The sequence below is a fragment of the Pieris napi genome, chromosome 23 (genome assembly GCF_905475465.1).
Source record: "Pieris napi chromosome 23, ilPieNapi1.2, whole genome shotgun sequence".
Classification (NCBI taxonomy): Eukaryota; Metazoa; Arthropoda; class Insecta; order Lepidoptera; family Pieridae; genus Pieris; species Pieris napi.
In genome coordinates, this window is record NC_062256.1 from 7,051,165 (window position 1) to 7,065,100 (window position 13,936).

The window sequence follows — 13,936 nt, forward strand, 5'->3', positions numbered from 1 at the left end:
AAAATAATATTGCGGGTATAAATTGCGATGTAAGCTATCCTATCTTTTAAGTTGGATCAAACTACACACGGTGTGCAAATTTGATTGATATCGGTTCGGTAGTTTAGGAGTCCATAGCGGACAAACAACGTAACACGTAATTTATACATTCATTGACGGCCAATAAAACCAAATTTCTTGAATTAGAGCGGGGCTCTTTTAAAGGCCATACAGATTCCCATCGGAAGAGCTTTACCATCTCAGCCAATAACTTTCCGTTAGGAAGCTGTATGTCCTAAGTCTAATTTTAAAAAACACACAGAGCGCTCCCGTTTGATAATAGGCTGTACCGAAAAAGAAATAGGGATGTTATCGTCGGTCAGACCGTAAGAACTGACTTCGCCAGACGCAATATGCAAGCAGACTATATCTTAATATATATAAATTACGTGTCACGTTGCTTGTCCGCAATGGACTCCTAAACTACCGAACCGATATCAATCAAATTTGCACACCGTGCGTAGTTTGATCCAACTTAAAAGATAGGATATCTTACATCTCAATTTATACCCGCAATATTATTTTATTGCAAAATATTTGTCTATTATTTGATAGTCACAATATTAACAGATGGCGCTGTGTTGAAAGTACATACCAACGTTTCACATAAGCTACAATTTAATGGCATAACCACCAAAAATTCATGGTGGTCCCCATGACTGGTGTGCTCCTACCGTTTCCCTTGAATAGTTTGTTACAATGTAATATAACAAAAACCTTAGCCACCGCAACGCTTGGCCTGTCTGCTAGTATATAATAAATTAAATAGGCTGCTTAACATCTACCCACTCACCGTCTACAGTGTAAGGATACGACTAAAGGACTGGCTTATGAGCGTACCTTACGCAGTGTTAGAGATGCTTTTGAGACCTAGTAAGCAGTTACACACTTTTTCATTCACTCACTGACTCACTCACTCAGTTACACATTTGCACCCACACACTCACTCACAAATATTCACTCAGGCGTGTTGATAACAGTTGAAATGTAAATAAAATAAAAGATGTAATAAGATTATATATAAATATATTTTAAGGAATTTATATTTAAGTTTGTTATGGAAGAGCTGGGAACCCTGACACAGGTATTTCTTACTTAAAAGGGTTCCCAAATCTTACACATTAATGCATTATTGACAAATACATTCGTTACAGGTTGTAACTATAGCTGTATACTCATACTTCATAACTTCAGCCTTGGGTAGCCAATGGGTAGACCACAAATTGCAGTCCCATAGTGAATCAGTATATATAAGTAACATAGACCTCTACTTTCCCATATTTACAACGTTAGAATTCTTCTTCTACATGGGATGGCTTAAAGTCGCCGAGTCACTGATAAATCCCTTTGGAGAAGATGATGATGACTTTGAAGTTAATTGGCTGATTGACAGAAATTTGCAGGTAAATATTTGAAATGAAAGTCTCAAAGGATAGTTGTTATGTTGAGGGTATGGAAAAGACGTGTGAGGATTTTGAAGTGGATTACGGACTTACTAAATAAAGAAAATTGTAAAATATGTTCTATTCCATAAATTACATTCAAAGTAACCATTTTTAGTAAAATTAAATTCACACTAAAAAACAAATAAATCTTTAGCGATATAACAGTTTTAGGCATGGGCCTCAGGTTTCTGTATCTGTTTCATGATAATTTGTTAATAAAAAATTGGTGCACAGCCGGGGATCGAACCTACGACCTCAGGTATGAGAGTCGCACGCTAAAGCCACCAGGCCAACACAGCTCCAAATCCGCTAAATACCAGAGACATAATGAATTAATGTTATTTGAAATACTTAACAAAGAAACGAAAGTTGTAAATACATACATATTATATGAAAGTTTAATTTCTTGTGAATAAAGATATCGTAATCATTGTTTCTGAGTAAACATTAATTATTAATGAATTGAACACAGATAACTGATTATTAATCATATAACAAGAATTTAGTTTGTTTTAGATTAACAAAACTAATCTTCTATAGAAGCGAACATTATGTCTCTAGTATTATAGACTTGATTAATTTTAATTGTAGGTATCATATATGATCGTCGACGAAATGCACCATGAGCATCCAGAATTAGTTAAAGATCAGTACTGGGACGAGGTGTTCCCATCGGAACTGCCGTACACGATAGCAACAGAGAACCAGCGTGAAGAGCATCCAGAACCTTCGACTGCCCGCGTGGCTGTCCCACTACGCCAACGGAGTATGGTCACAGTAAACCCCTCGAGTGTGAAAATTGACGAGATGATGCCATCTAACACCGTGAGTTACAAGTTCGCTCCAGCCGAGGTTAGAAATTTCTATAAGCATGCTGCATGGAGCAGAGGCTTAGCAGTGTTCTAGGGGCTGCCAGGTGGAAAGGGTTCATACAGGTTTTGGTCTGCGTTAATGTTAGGATCCTATCGCATCGGTCGATTCGATTCGGTAGATACAATTTTAAAGATACAAAATTAATTTATTACCCAGACAGATCTTAGTCAGAAGTAAGTGAAAGAAAGAAAGCATAACATATAATGTGTGGAATACGAAACCGCCGCTGTGGAAACAGCTGGCGAAAGTATTTTCGAACCAACTTGGCTTATAGAAGGAAAAGAGTAGAAATTCTGGACATAACACTCGTGTTTCATGCCTGTGTGCCTAGAAAAAAATTACCAATTTCAAAAATATACGTCGAATTCATAACCTCTACCTGCAGTTTAAAAAAATGTTAATTTCATAGAATATTTAATAAATTGATGGATGATTTTGAAGAAATTGTGTGAATGTGACTTGAATATAACTAAAATTTTTATTTCTATTAACTTGCATGTGACCATTCGCTTTATACCCTCGATGACGTATGCAAGAGGTTATTTGATAATAGCATTTTTTTATTTTTTTTATTTTAAATATTATGGCAATAGTTTTAACTTTATGCCAGTTTCGATAATAGCATTTCAGATTTAATAATGACTATAGAACCTATTATTAAATTCTGAATTTGAAAATCCCGCCAAAACGCTTTAGACAAGATGGCGTCGCATCGGTCTCTATCACAAGTGTCAAGTTTATGTTTTATTTTTTTATTTCGTTCAAAAACAAACTCCATAACGCTTTTTATTGTGTTTTATACAGATTACTCTCAGTAATAATTTTCATACTGTCAAATAGCCTATTAAAACTACATCAGGAAGACATTGTTCATATTTAATGAATGTTATCAATACAATACGTTGTATCAGTTCCGCTAATACTTTATTATGATTAATCAAGATAAGGTTATTTGGCAGCTCTGACTAACATAGGTATAGATAGTTAGTGATAACAGTTGGGTTCAGATATTAAAAAAAAAATGGCAGGTTGTGGACTAGTTTTAGACATGTTTATCTTCTTTGTATTGTGATAACATGTTTGTTAACCTTCAGTTTTTATTTGTTTTTTTAATCTTTATGATTGAACACACATTTGAATGTTTTAAAATATTAGCTTTACACAAAAAAAGTTCTTTAGTCGATTTAATAATTTTGGACTCAAAGGTACAAGCAAAAGGATGTATCCTTTAATGATGAAATTAGCTTATTACCGATTTTGTTGGTTGCCCAATCTAGTCCCGGAATCTCGGTAACGCAAATAAAATTATGTATAACTAGCTGGCCTGGCGAACATCGTACCGCCTAACAGTCGATTCTTTATTTTTTTTAAATACTTATTCTGCTAAGATGCTAAGATAAAAAAAGAAAGTTGATATTAAGACAACAAATACATTATGTCAAAAAATAAAAATTTGCCTTCCCGGAACCCCTCCACTAACACTTGAACTTCATGATATTATGGTATTAAAGTTCAAATTGACTTTTAAGTATTATTACGAATATTATGTATGGGAATATAGAAAAATGTTGTTTTTAGACTTTTTCACTCAATTTTTTTAATTTTTCTGTCCGTAATAAACATCCTCGTACTTCAAAGAATATTATAAAAAAAGAATTGTTATTATATAATATAATTGTTGTCATGTTATGTCGTGACAACGGAAAACGGGTTTCATTTTTATATATATAGATATAGCTGAAATGTGTTCAGTCTGGTGAATTAAAATAAACAGAATCAAATTTGTGTTCAATCCACTCCTAATAAACGTGGGTGAAGTTGTATTAATCTCTTTTGCTGATGCTGTGTTTATATTTAGTTTGTGAGTTGTATTATTTTCTCAATTGATGTTATAATTACACAAATTATCGTCTTATACAAAATCGTTTAACGATTTGTGATTGTCATTTGTTTAAGTATGAAAGACAAATAGTACTGAACCGTTTATTTTAAATAAGTTGATGTAGAGAGACTGTGGTCTGTGCTACACAGATATATATATGAAACAGGTTAAGACAATAATCTTATAAGCGATTTAATTATAATTGGATTGTTAAAATGACTAAATCGGGATACTTTCCAGTTGTTGTTTCTATAACAGGCAGTAATTAAAACGAAATCAGTGACGTTACAACCATTTTAGGTCTGCCACTCAGATTTCTCTGTATCTGTTTCATGATCATATTTTGTCAATCGAATACGCAAGTAGGTGATCAGCCTCCTGTCACACGCCGTCGACTTTTTGGATCTAAGGCAAACCGGTTTCCTCACGATTTTTTCCTTCACCGTTAGAAAAAAAAGTCCATTGGTGTTCAGCCGGGGATCGAACCTACCACCTCAGGGATGACTTGGCACGCTGAAACCACTAGACCAACACTGCTTGTTGAAGGCACTCTACGTCGATTTAATTGGTGTAATAAATAAATGTGTAGTAGTCTTAACCAAAAAAAATGCTTTGAAAAAATATATATTAAATTTATATCTATACAGCAATTACAAATGAGTGATGACGCGCAATCCGGCATTCACTTTATGGTCACAAGAGGAAGTAAACGGGGCAAGAGAGATGAGAGGAACTCCATGGGATCCAGTAATTCCATGGTGTCCCTTCAGCAGCCAATGACAAGAACAAATTCAGTTACGTCTATGCTTAAGCGGCTGTTCTCAAAAGAAGATCAAAGAACGGTGGTGCCGTCACAGACTGATGGTGGTAAGTACTATTTGTATGATTTTGATTATAAAGGTGGATGGATAATCTGCGGCAGTGTAATATGTCAGGTGATTGTCAAAGTCAATTTAAATGAAAAATTAAAATGGGTAAAATTTGGTGAAATGATCGCGTATGTATTAAGTATCTTTAATCATTGATAATAAAATATTGGGTTTGTGGACCCCAATATTTATTTATTTTATTCTTAATGATTAGATTATTATCTGTAACATAGCTGAGACCAATAAGGCTCTCAGTAACTAATAACTAAATAAAAATATAGAAGTAAGGGTCTTTCACAATGTACGGATAAGTTCCGAATTAGCTATTTATTACTTATTGGTACGATAAACACAATTGTTGCGTTTCACGACTGTCAGATAGCGCTATTCGTCACATAAAGTCCATCATAAGTTATGAGTCCGATGAAGTGTCAAATAGCACGATAATTTATCTATTTTTTTTTTTAAAGACAATAATTCACACCAATTGACCTAGTCCCATGCTAAGCTGGTGAAGCTTGTGTTATGGGTACTAGGCAACGGATATACATACATATTATAGATAGATAGACATATAAATACATATTTAAACGCCCAAGACCTAAGCACAACACCAAATGCTCATCACATCTTCGTCTCAGCCGGGGATCGAACCCGGGACCCATGGATTCGCAGTCAGGGGTACTAACCACTAGACCAATGAGTCGTCAAAATAATTTATGTGTCGCATAGCTATTTGGTACTTTATCCATACATTGTGAAACAGACCCTAAGTATTATAAAAAAACAATGATTTTGTAAACATTTAACATAAAATAGCTTCAAGGTTAATCGGGATGAAATCGTGTGCAACAGTTACGATTGTAAGACGACACTTGAATAATGAGTCGTGAGACATAGATAACAGTTGTTACATATTTATGGCGTGTAAATTAGATAAAATCGAGCGAGGATTTTCATGATTCTGTTTTGTTCGAAATTCAAAAATAACGTTTTCTAATCGCGTTTGTAATCTATGTTCTCCGAGTACGCTTGAAACATTATTTTTATACTAAACTTGCGGATTGTTATAGTTTCTGCTTTGTTCGAAATTCTAAAAAGAACTTCTCTAATCGCGTTTTTAATCTCCGAGTACGGAACGGAATTAAAAATCAGAGTATAGCGTACTCTGATTTTTAATTCCGTAGAATTCTGACATTTCATGAGTATAAAATAAGTTCTCCACCGAAAAAGGGACAAATTTGACTTATTTTAGGGCAATAAAATAAATTTATGTTTTACCTACAAAAAGGTAAATTTAAATATTTACTTAATCAAGTGACCTAATACAAAAATAAAAAATATTTCAATATCTATCTATCGTTTTTCTGTACCCAAGTACAGTACTGTACCCAAGTATAGTAAAACGTTTCGTGGCCACCTAATGACTCTTTATACTTAAAAGTTACCATTATGTGGTGTAAATTACTGGAAAGTGGAAAATAATATTAACAATAACGCGTAATTCAATCCCCGCCCCGCATCGTAACGTTTTATAAAAGGACCCCCCCCAAAATTCGTTACGTAATACTTGAACGCTCCCTAAGCTGTGTTCTGGTTTCAGTTGGCAGGTTCATGGTATCAGCGAGCAATCCAACGTTGAACAAACCAGCAGCCGCCATGAGCGGAAGTATGAAGATAGCGAATGATGTTATTGAAGAAGTGGATGAACAGGCTACAATCACCAGTATGGGGAAGCGACCGGACACCCGGTAAGTCTATTGAGTAATCATTGAGGTCTGGGTATCACACTATGTTTCGTGATATTGTGTTCCAATAGGCAAGTGGGATTTACATACAACGGACCGATTATGATTCTAAGTGTGGAAACTGACTCCACCAACCATCGGCAAGTGGGATCATACTTCTGTAAAGAGACGTGGTCCGTTTGGGTCTTTATCGAAAACGTCTGGTATTCTTCATGCTGAGATTTCTGAGATTTCCCTATCCCTTGAGATGGGGGATATATCCACATATATACATTACGGGGCATATATTGTATACACGATATAAGTTTATTATCTCAAATTCTAATCGATTGTATTTTAAAGATTTTGTATTCTATTGCCTCTTTGGGAGACATTTTTTTTTTTAAAGACAATTCACACCAATTGACCTAGTCCCATGCTAAGCTGGTGAAGCTTGTGTTATGGGTACTAGGCAACGGATATACATACATATTATAGATAGATAGACATATAAATACATATTTAAACACCCAAGACCTAAGCACAACACCAAATGCTCATCACATCGATGTTCGTCTCAGCCGGGGATCGAACCCGGGACCCATGGATTCGCAGTCAGGGGTACTAACCACTAGACCAATGAGTCGTCGAGAGAGTGCTGATTCCCTCACGATTTTTTTTTTTATGGAATTAAAAAAATATTTTCAGCTGTCAGTGTTCAATGAAATGCTTTAAAGATTTAATACAGGTATTTTACATATATTGTTGGCCTACTGGCTTCAGCGAGCGACTCTTATCCCTGAGGTCGTAGGTGCGATCCCCGGCTGTGTACCAATGGACTTTCTAAGTGCGTATTTAACATTCGCTCGAACGGTGAAGGAAAACATCGTGAGGAAAACGGGTTTCCTTAGACACAAAACGTTGATAACGTGTTAGGCACAGGAGGCTGATACTTGATAAAAGATTGTAGCGTCACTGATTTATTTTACATATGTTAACATACTCATAGTCAATAGCCAGCCTTGGTTTAGCGATTACCAACTGATTACACTTACGTCAATTGTATTGAGCATATATAATGTACTAATTATATATAGCATAGTTCTATTCTGATCTATTTCAGATCATTACATTTAAGGTGAAAATAGTATTGTTTGGGGGGGGGGGGAATAAGTAAATATGCTAACGTAATACTTGAAGGGCCCCTAACATACCTTACGAAGTACAGTACGCGTGCTAAGAAGCCATAAGAAGATCAAACGTCAGAATCTAACGATTGCGAGCGAAATCGTTACGAGTATAGCGGAGTCCGTAATGGGTCCGTTCCGCTCGCAGTGAAAGGCGGGCATAAAACTTCCTTCTGTGAAGTCGGTTAAAATGTGTAGGAATTTAATAAATCCATAACTGTATTTCTTTACATATTATACGTCATATGGAGTTTGATGTTTTGATTCATAGTAAACATCCTCTAAGGAAAACATTTGGGTTTTAGGACATTCCGTCAATAACAGGGTAAAGAGTTGTGTGAAAAGTTTTTAAACCATGAATAATATTCATGTATGGTCTACGTAAAAAATTGAAATAAATTTTCAGCTTATATTTATTTATTTTCAGCTATTATTTTCATAAAATAGCGTTAACAGCTTCAAATATCTTTAATGTGGATTAAAAGTATATATTACTCATATCGGTAGAAGAAGAAATCGATTCAATTATGCCAAATTATGTATGATTTAGGCAGCATTACATATTAATAATATGACAATTTTTAAAATTAAGGGACAGAGAACCCTTACCTGTACCTACGGGGCGTTCAAGTATTACGTAAGCAGATTTACTGCAATTTATCCCCCCCCCCATCCTCTTGTCAGCAAAAGTAAGCAAAGCTCTCAAAAGTACATAAACGTATGAATTTTTTGTAGGAATTCTCGAAAATGTATTTCGTTTTCAAGCATAGACAATGAGTGGTTAATATCTGTAAAAAAGTAAATAATTACTGTTGACGTAGTCAGCAAAACAGAAAATCAAAGACCCTCCCCTACTTGAACAGCCCCCTAACAATACTGTACTAATATACTATTGTGAGAGGAAGTTTGCATTACATGATGTCATTTTTGATGGGACATTGGCGTGCAGAATACATCGCCTGATGTCTCTGACGCGACGGGATATTGCGTGCTGACTACCTCACCTGCTTTTTTTCCATTCGGGTCCTTGAACGGGACGGATGTGTGATTATCTTCTATTGATTTGTTTTCTCTGGATTCAACCGTACTGTTTACCGTAATAAAATCATTTCTTAGCGTTTAGGAGCGTTCAAGTATTACGTAACGATTTTTTTTTCCTTTTGTAAAACGTTACGCTGCGGGGCGGGGATTAAATTACGCGTTATTGTTAATATTTTTTTCGACTTACACCACATTATAGTAACTAAAGAGTCACTAGGTGGTCACGAAACGTTTTACTATACTTGGGTACTGAAAAACGTTACGGCGAGTTACATGGGGGGGGGGGGGGGGTCAATAATCTCCAAAAATTGCGTTACGTAATACTTGAACGCTCCCTTTACGCACTTGTCACCTAGAGCCTACTTCCAAATGGGACAAAATCATCGGTCGTAATATTTGATATGAAACACATATAAAAAACGTTTTTTGCTTTAGTATATTTAGAAGTATGAATTTGTAGAACGGATACGGGAAGTGGAAGGCAGTGGGCGAGGCTTAGATAGAAGTAAAAACTTGTTCAGCTAAGGACGACTGCTTGGGACCAATTATCTATGTTGTATCGTAATCTCAATATAGTATCAATAAAATTATTAGACCCTTTTATGCACACCTATTCGGAATTACTTATTCATACTAGAAACTAATGGTTAAGGGAGCGATCAAGTATTACGTAACGAATTTGGGGGGGGGGGGGGGGGCTTTTTTAAAACGTTACGATACGGGGCGGGGATTGAATTACGCGTTATTGTTAATATTATTTCGACTTGCCAGTCCTTTACACCACATAATGATAATTTTTAGGTATAAAGAGTCACTAGGTGGTCACGAAACGTTTTACTATACTTGGGTACAGAAAAACGTTACGGCGCGTTACGTGGATTAAGAATGGGTACGCTCTTTTCTTGAAGGACCCTAAATCGATTTGGGTGTTACACCCAAATTAAGGGGAATGAAGATTCTTGGTTTATAGGAGGTTAATTTTTTTAGATTTTAAGGGGTCCCCGCTAATCTTAAAAACACGCTCGGCTCTATACCATTTATATGATTCCTAGAACCAAGCCAAAATAAACGTAAAATAAACTCCAAGCGTGGTCATTAATGAAATATCAAAAAAAAATATTACTCGTCGATCGAAATGTTATACTAAATACCTCTCAAACCGATTGCACCACAAAAATGACGGGTTTTTAACCGATATACCTAAATATCACAACTTGAAGTTGGTCCTAGAGGGATCATTCTGTAAGAGTTGCCAGCACTGGCTACCAAACAACAAATTAGTATAGGTATATAAACTAATTTAACACCACGACAAGTTCTTTAAGTGGTTCATGTAAAAAATTCAACAAAAGTATTTGAAACGTTTTTGTTTCGCACTTTTGCGTGATACAATTAACAATTATAGTGATTGTCTCTACTTGTCTATTTATAGAGGTTGCGTTTAATGTTGTTTGCCTTCATGTCTATGAAGTTCATGTACAATAGTAGTAGTATGGATTCCCGGGCACTGCCTCACCCACTGCTTCGGTAAAAAAAAGCTGTTTCGGAGGCAGCGCCCGCCAAAAAAAAAAAAAAAAAAAAAAAAAAAGTTTGTACTCTAACCCCACTAAACAGGACGTGTGGAGTCGAATGCACTCACTCCCGAAGTGATATTTCGCTCTGTTTCGAAGTTAGGTTTTTCTGTACGTTGCTGATCAATCTATTTACTAATCACCTGTCTAATGTCTCGCCCAATACGTTACCCTCATTTACTAATTACCGAGTCAGTTTCGTACCTATCATTAGCTAATTATCATCTGCATTTACCTGCATTGCACCAGGAATGGACGGGAAAAGGATTTGATTGAAAATTAAAAATATGATTACCATGTTTTATGTGTTTATTTGCATTACGTTACAGTACAATTTTACTAGTGCCATGTCATTTCTTGGTGAGTCATACGAAAAGTTTCTGAGGTAATCTTCCAAACTGAAACCCCAGAACTTGTAGTACAAATATACCACACAATACTCCCCACATAACGCGGAATAGATATCCTGAACGCTAGCTGTATTATAGCTCCACACCCGACAATTTCTTCTTAAAAAATCTGTTATTACTCTGATCGGTTTACGACCAAAGGAATCAAAATATTCTCCAACTTTTTCGTGGTTGATATGAATAGCTACCCAATGAGAGCCTGGTTGTGAGTCAGGGTCGAGATTGCATATAATAAATGCGGGTAAGTGTATGTGCATTGGTAGGCGATTCGAGGGGTAAACGCTATACTGGATGCTGGGATGTATTCTATGGAGACTCATTTGCAGGTTTAATGTATTCATTTTTACTCCAACGCGTTTGACCTTCTACTCTTATATATTGCACTAAATACAATTCCAATTCCTATCAATCATCCACCTCAACTAACATCACGTTGTATTGACATCCCAATATATGTAATATCTTATAGGTATGCATTTATTTAGAAAAGTAGGGAAAGTATAAATGAGAAACCATTTGTTATTTATTATATTTCATTCTGTTTATTTTTCTCAATTTAATTATAAGTACATAAAAGTCATTTCTTAACTACTATAATCCACACATACATTTCTGTTCTTATCTATTTCTATAATATTTGAAAACTCTGCATAAACTACACAGTTAATTGTTTCAGTCAATGCGCTCTCGAATCTTACTTCCATTCTCACACTACCATGACGAATGAGATTCCAATGAATATTAGAGTTAGCTGATAAGTCGGGGGTTAAATCAAAGGCTAGTAAACAATATCCATCTGAGTATTGTTCCCTCGATATCCCATTACCTTCGTTAAGAAAATGTATACCGGTGCCTGAGTACAGTGTGTGGTATGCGCTGGCAAATACATCGTTTGGGAATGATGGTTGTAATGATGTTTAATTGAGATTTAATTTGTTTTTAATGACAACATTAGAATGATAATGAATTTATAATTGTTTTGTAAATTCCTGAGGTAACCATCGATTTTTTATCGATTAATTTCTTATATAAATACAGATATTCTAAAGAAAAATATAGTTTTGTGGTACGAATCCATCCACAGGTCAACGTGAAGAAATTTATTTGTATTATCAAAAATGGAGGTGAGTTATTTATATATATATATATATTTTTTTAAATTTGGTTTCAGTAAATTCTTTAATAATTCTTATTTATTTTTAAAACACATTTTGATTTGTTTATATTATATTTCAGTCTTCATACAACCTGAAAGATGTGGAAAAATGTTTTAGGCCCTATAATTATTACGTATTATCTGATGAAGAAGAGGTTTCAAACATACATACAGTAAATAAAAATAAGGGGACCAGTCGTTTAGATGACTTTTTTCTTCAAGAGCCTGACCGAAAGAAGAAAAAAACTAAACTTTCTTCAACTGTTGGTCGTGCAGGGAAGGAGGGAAGCATTTCATATATATCAACAGATAAAGATGATGGAATGGACGCTGATATACTTGTGAAAATTGAATTATATAGTTTAAAAAAGTTGAAAGAAATCCCGGCCTCACAACATTGGAAAAATACAGATATTCGTGTTAAATATTACATGAAAAACGATTCCAATATTGATCTTCAGATAAAGGATATTGTATATAACATAACAAAAGAGATATCCGAGGAAGATAGTGTAAAACATTACAGTTTTAAAAATTAGATTTATCTTTAGCTTCTTAATGAAAAGCTTTATATACTTATTATCTTAGATGACTTTATTAGTAATTAATTAACTAACTACCGGATTCCAATACCATATGTTAATTATAATTAAGTAATGTTTCAGCTATCCACTAGTATAAATACTATGTTGCATTGTACAAAGACAATCATTGTGCTTTTTGTTGAAGACCTTTGCGCATTAACGTAAAAAGTGTGTGATAAAAATATTGTTGTGAAACGAATACATATATATTATATATACAATGTCTCAAGAATGTGTTAGTGTTTTTTTTGATGAAATGGATAATGAATTTGAAAGCTTACCCGTTGATACAAATGAACTTTTCAAAATTTGTGATGAAGTAGAAAAAAATGATTTAAATCACTCATTTTATGATCAAGGAATGATGGTGCTATGTGATGAATTCGAAGGGAAACTGTGAGTATATTAAATAATCATATTATTTATTTATCTATTTTTTGTTTTGTTATGAGTTCTCTTTTCGCATTTCTAACAGTTAAATAATATAAAATTTTATTCGATAGGGTTCATCAAATGGGTCGCGGAACCAAAAGAAAAGCAGATGGTGATATTAACTCAGCTGACATCAAAATAATAAAATCTGGATCAAACATGGAACTGTCACGGTCTCAAGAGCCATCAACATCGAATATAGGTAATAATTCGAATACGAAATTTTGCAGTACATGTAATACAAATGTTTCCAAAAAATATTTCGCTTGTCATCTAAGAAGCAATGCACACAAAAATAAGGTAGATAAAATACAGCATTCAATAAAACCTAATGTTAAGATAATTGAGACTGCGTTCGGTAATAGAATAATAACCTATAGAGTAACTTCAGAAAATCAAAATGATTTACAGTTTGAGACCCCAGATTTATTTCTTGCGTCAGTTAAAGATACAATATTTACAATAATAAACAAATCTATAGAAGATCACACAATTTTAAAAATAAATTTCATTTTATATGGTGATTTTGTTCAAGAAACAAAAAACATAAATAACACTTTTGATTTCCAATCAATGAATTTTATTATTTGTATTGGTGATGATTTAAATATATTTTATACAACTCTCACAAAATCTTTAATTAACTATATAAATTCATTTGAGAGAAAGGATAGTGGGTGGAGTCTGAAAAAAATTTTACATTTGGATATCAATTTGAAT

The 13,936-nt window shown here is 34.3% G+C and overlaps 1 protein-coding gene across 3 annotated transcripts in view; it reads left to right on the forward strand.

The window, feature by feature from the left end:
• Positions 1 to 13,936, forward strand: part of LOC125061351 (bestrophin-4) — a 47,703-nt gene that overhangs the window by 17,666 nt on the left and 16,101 nt on the right. For 2 of the 3 annotated variants that reach the window (XM_047666745.1, XM_047666743.1), the window contains exons 6-9: positions 1,194 to 1,442; positions 2,076 to 2,336; positions 4,887 to 5,106; positions 6,712 to 6,859. In XM_047666745.1, coding sequence (XP_047522701.1) covers positions 1,194 to 1,442; positions 2,076 to 2,336; positions 4,887 to 5,106; positions 6,712 to 6,859 — 878 coding nt within the window. The remainder of the gene's footprint in view (positions 1 to 1,193; positions 1,443 to 2,075; positions 2,337 to 4,886; positions 5,107 to 6,711; positions 6,860 to 13,936) is intronic. The other variant, XM_047666746.1, reaches the window with a different exon arrangement.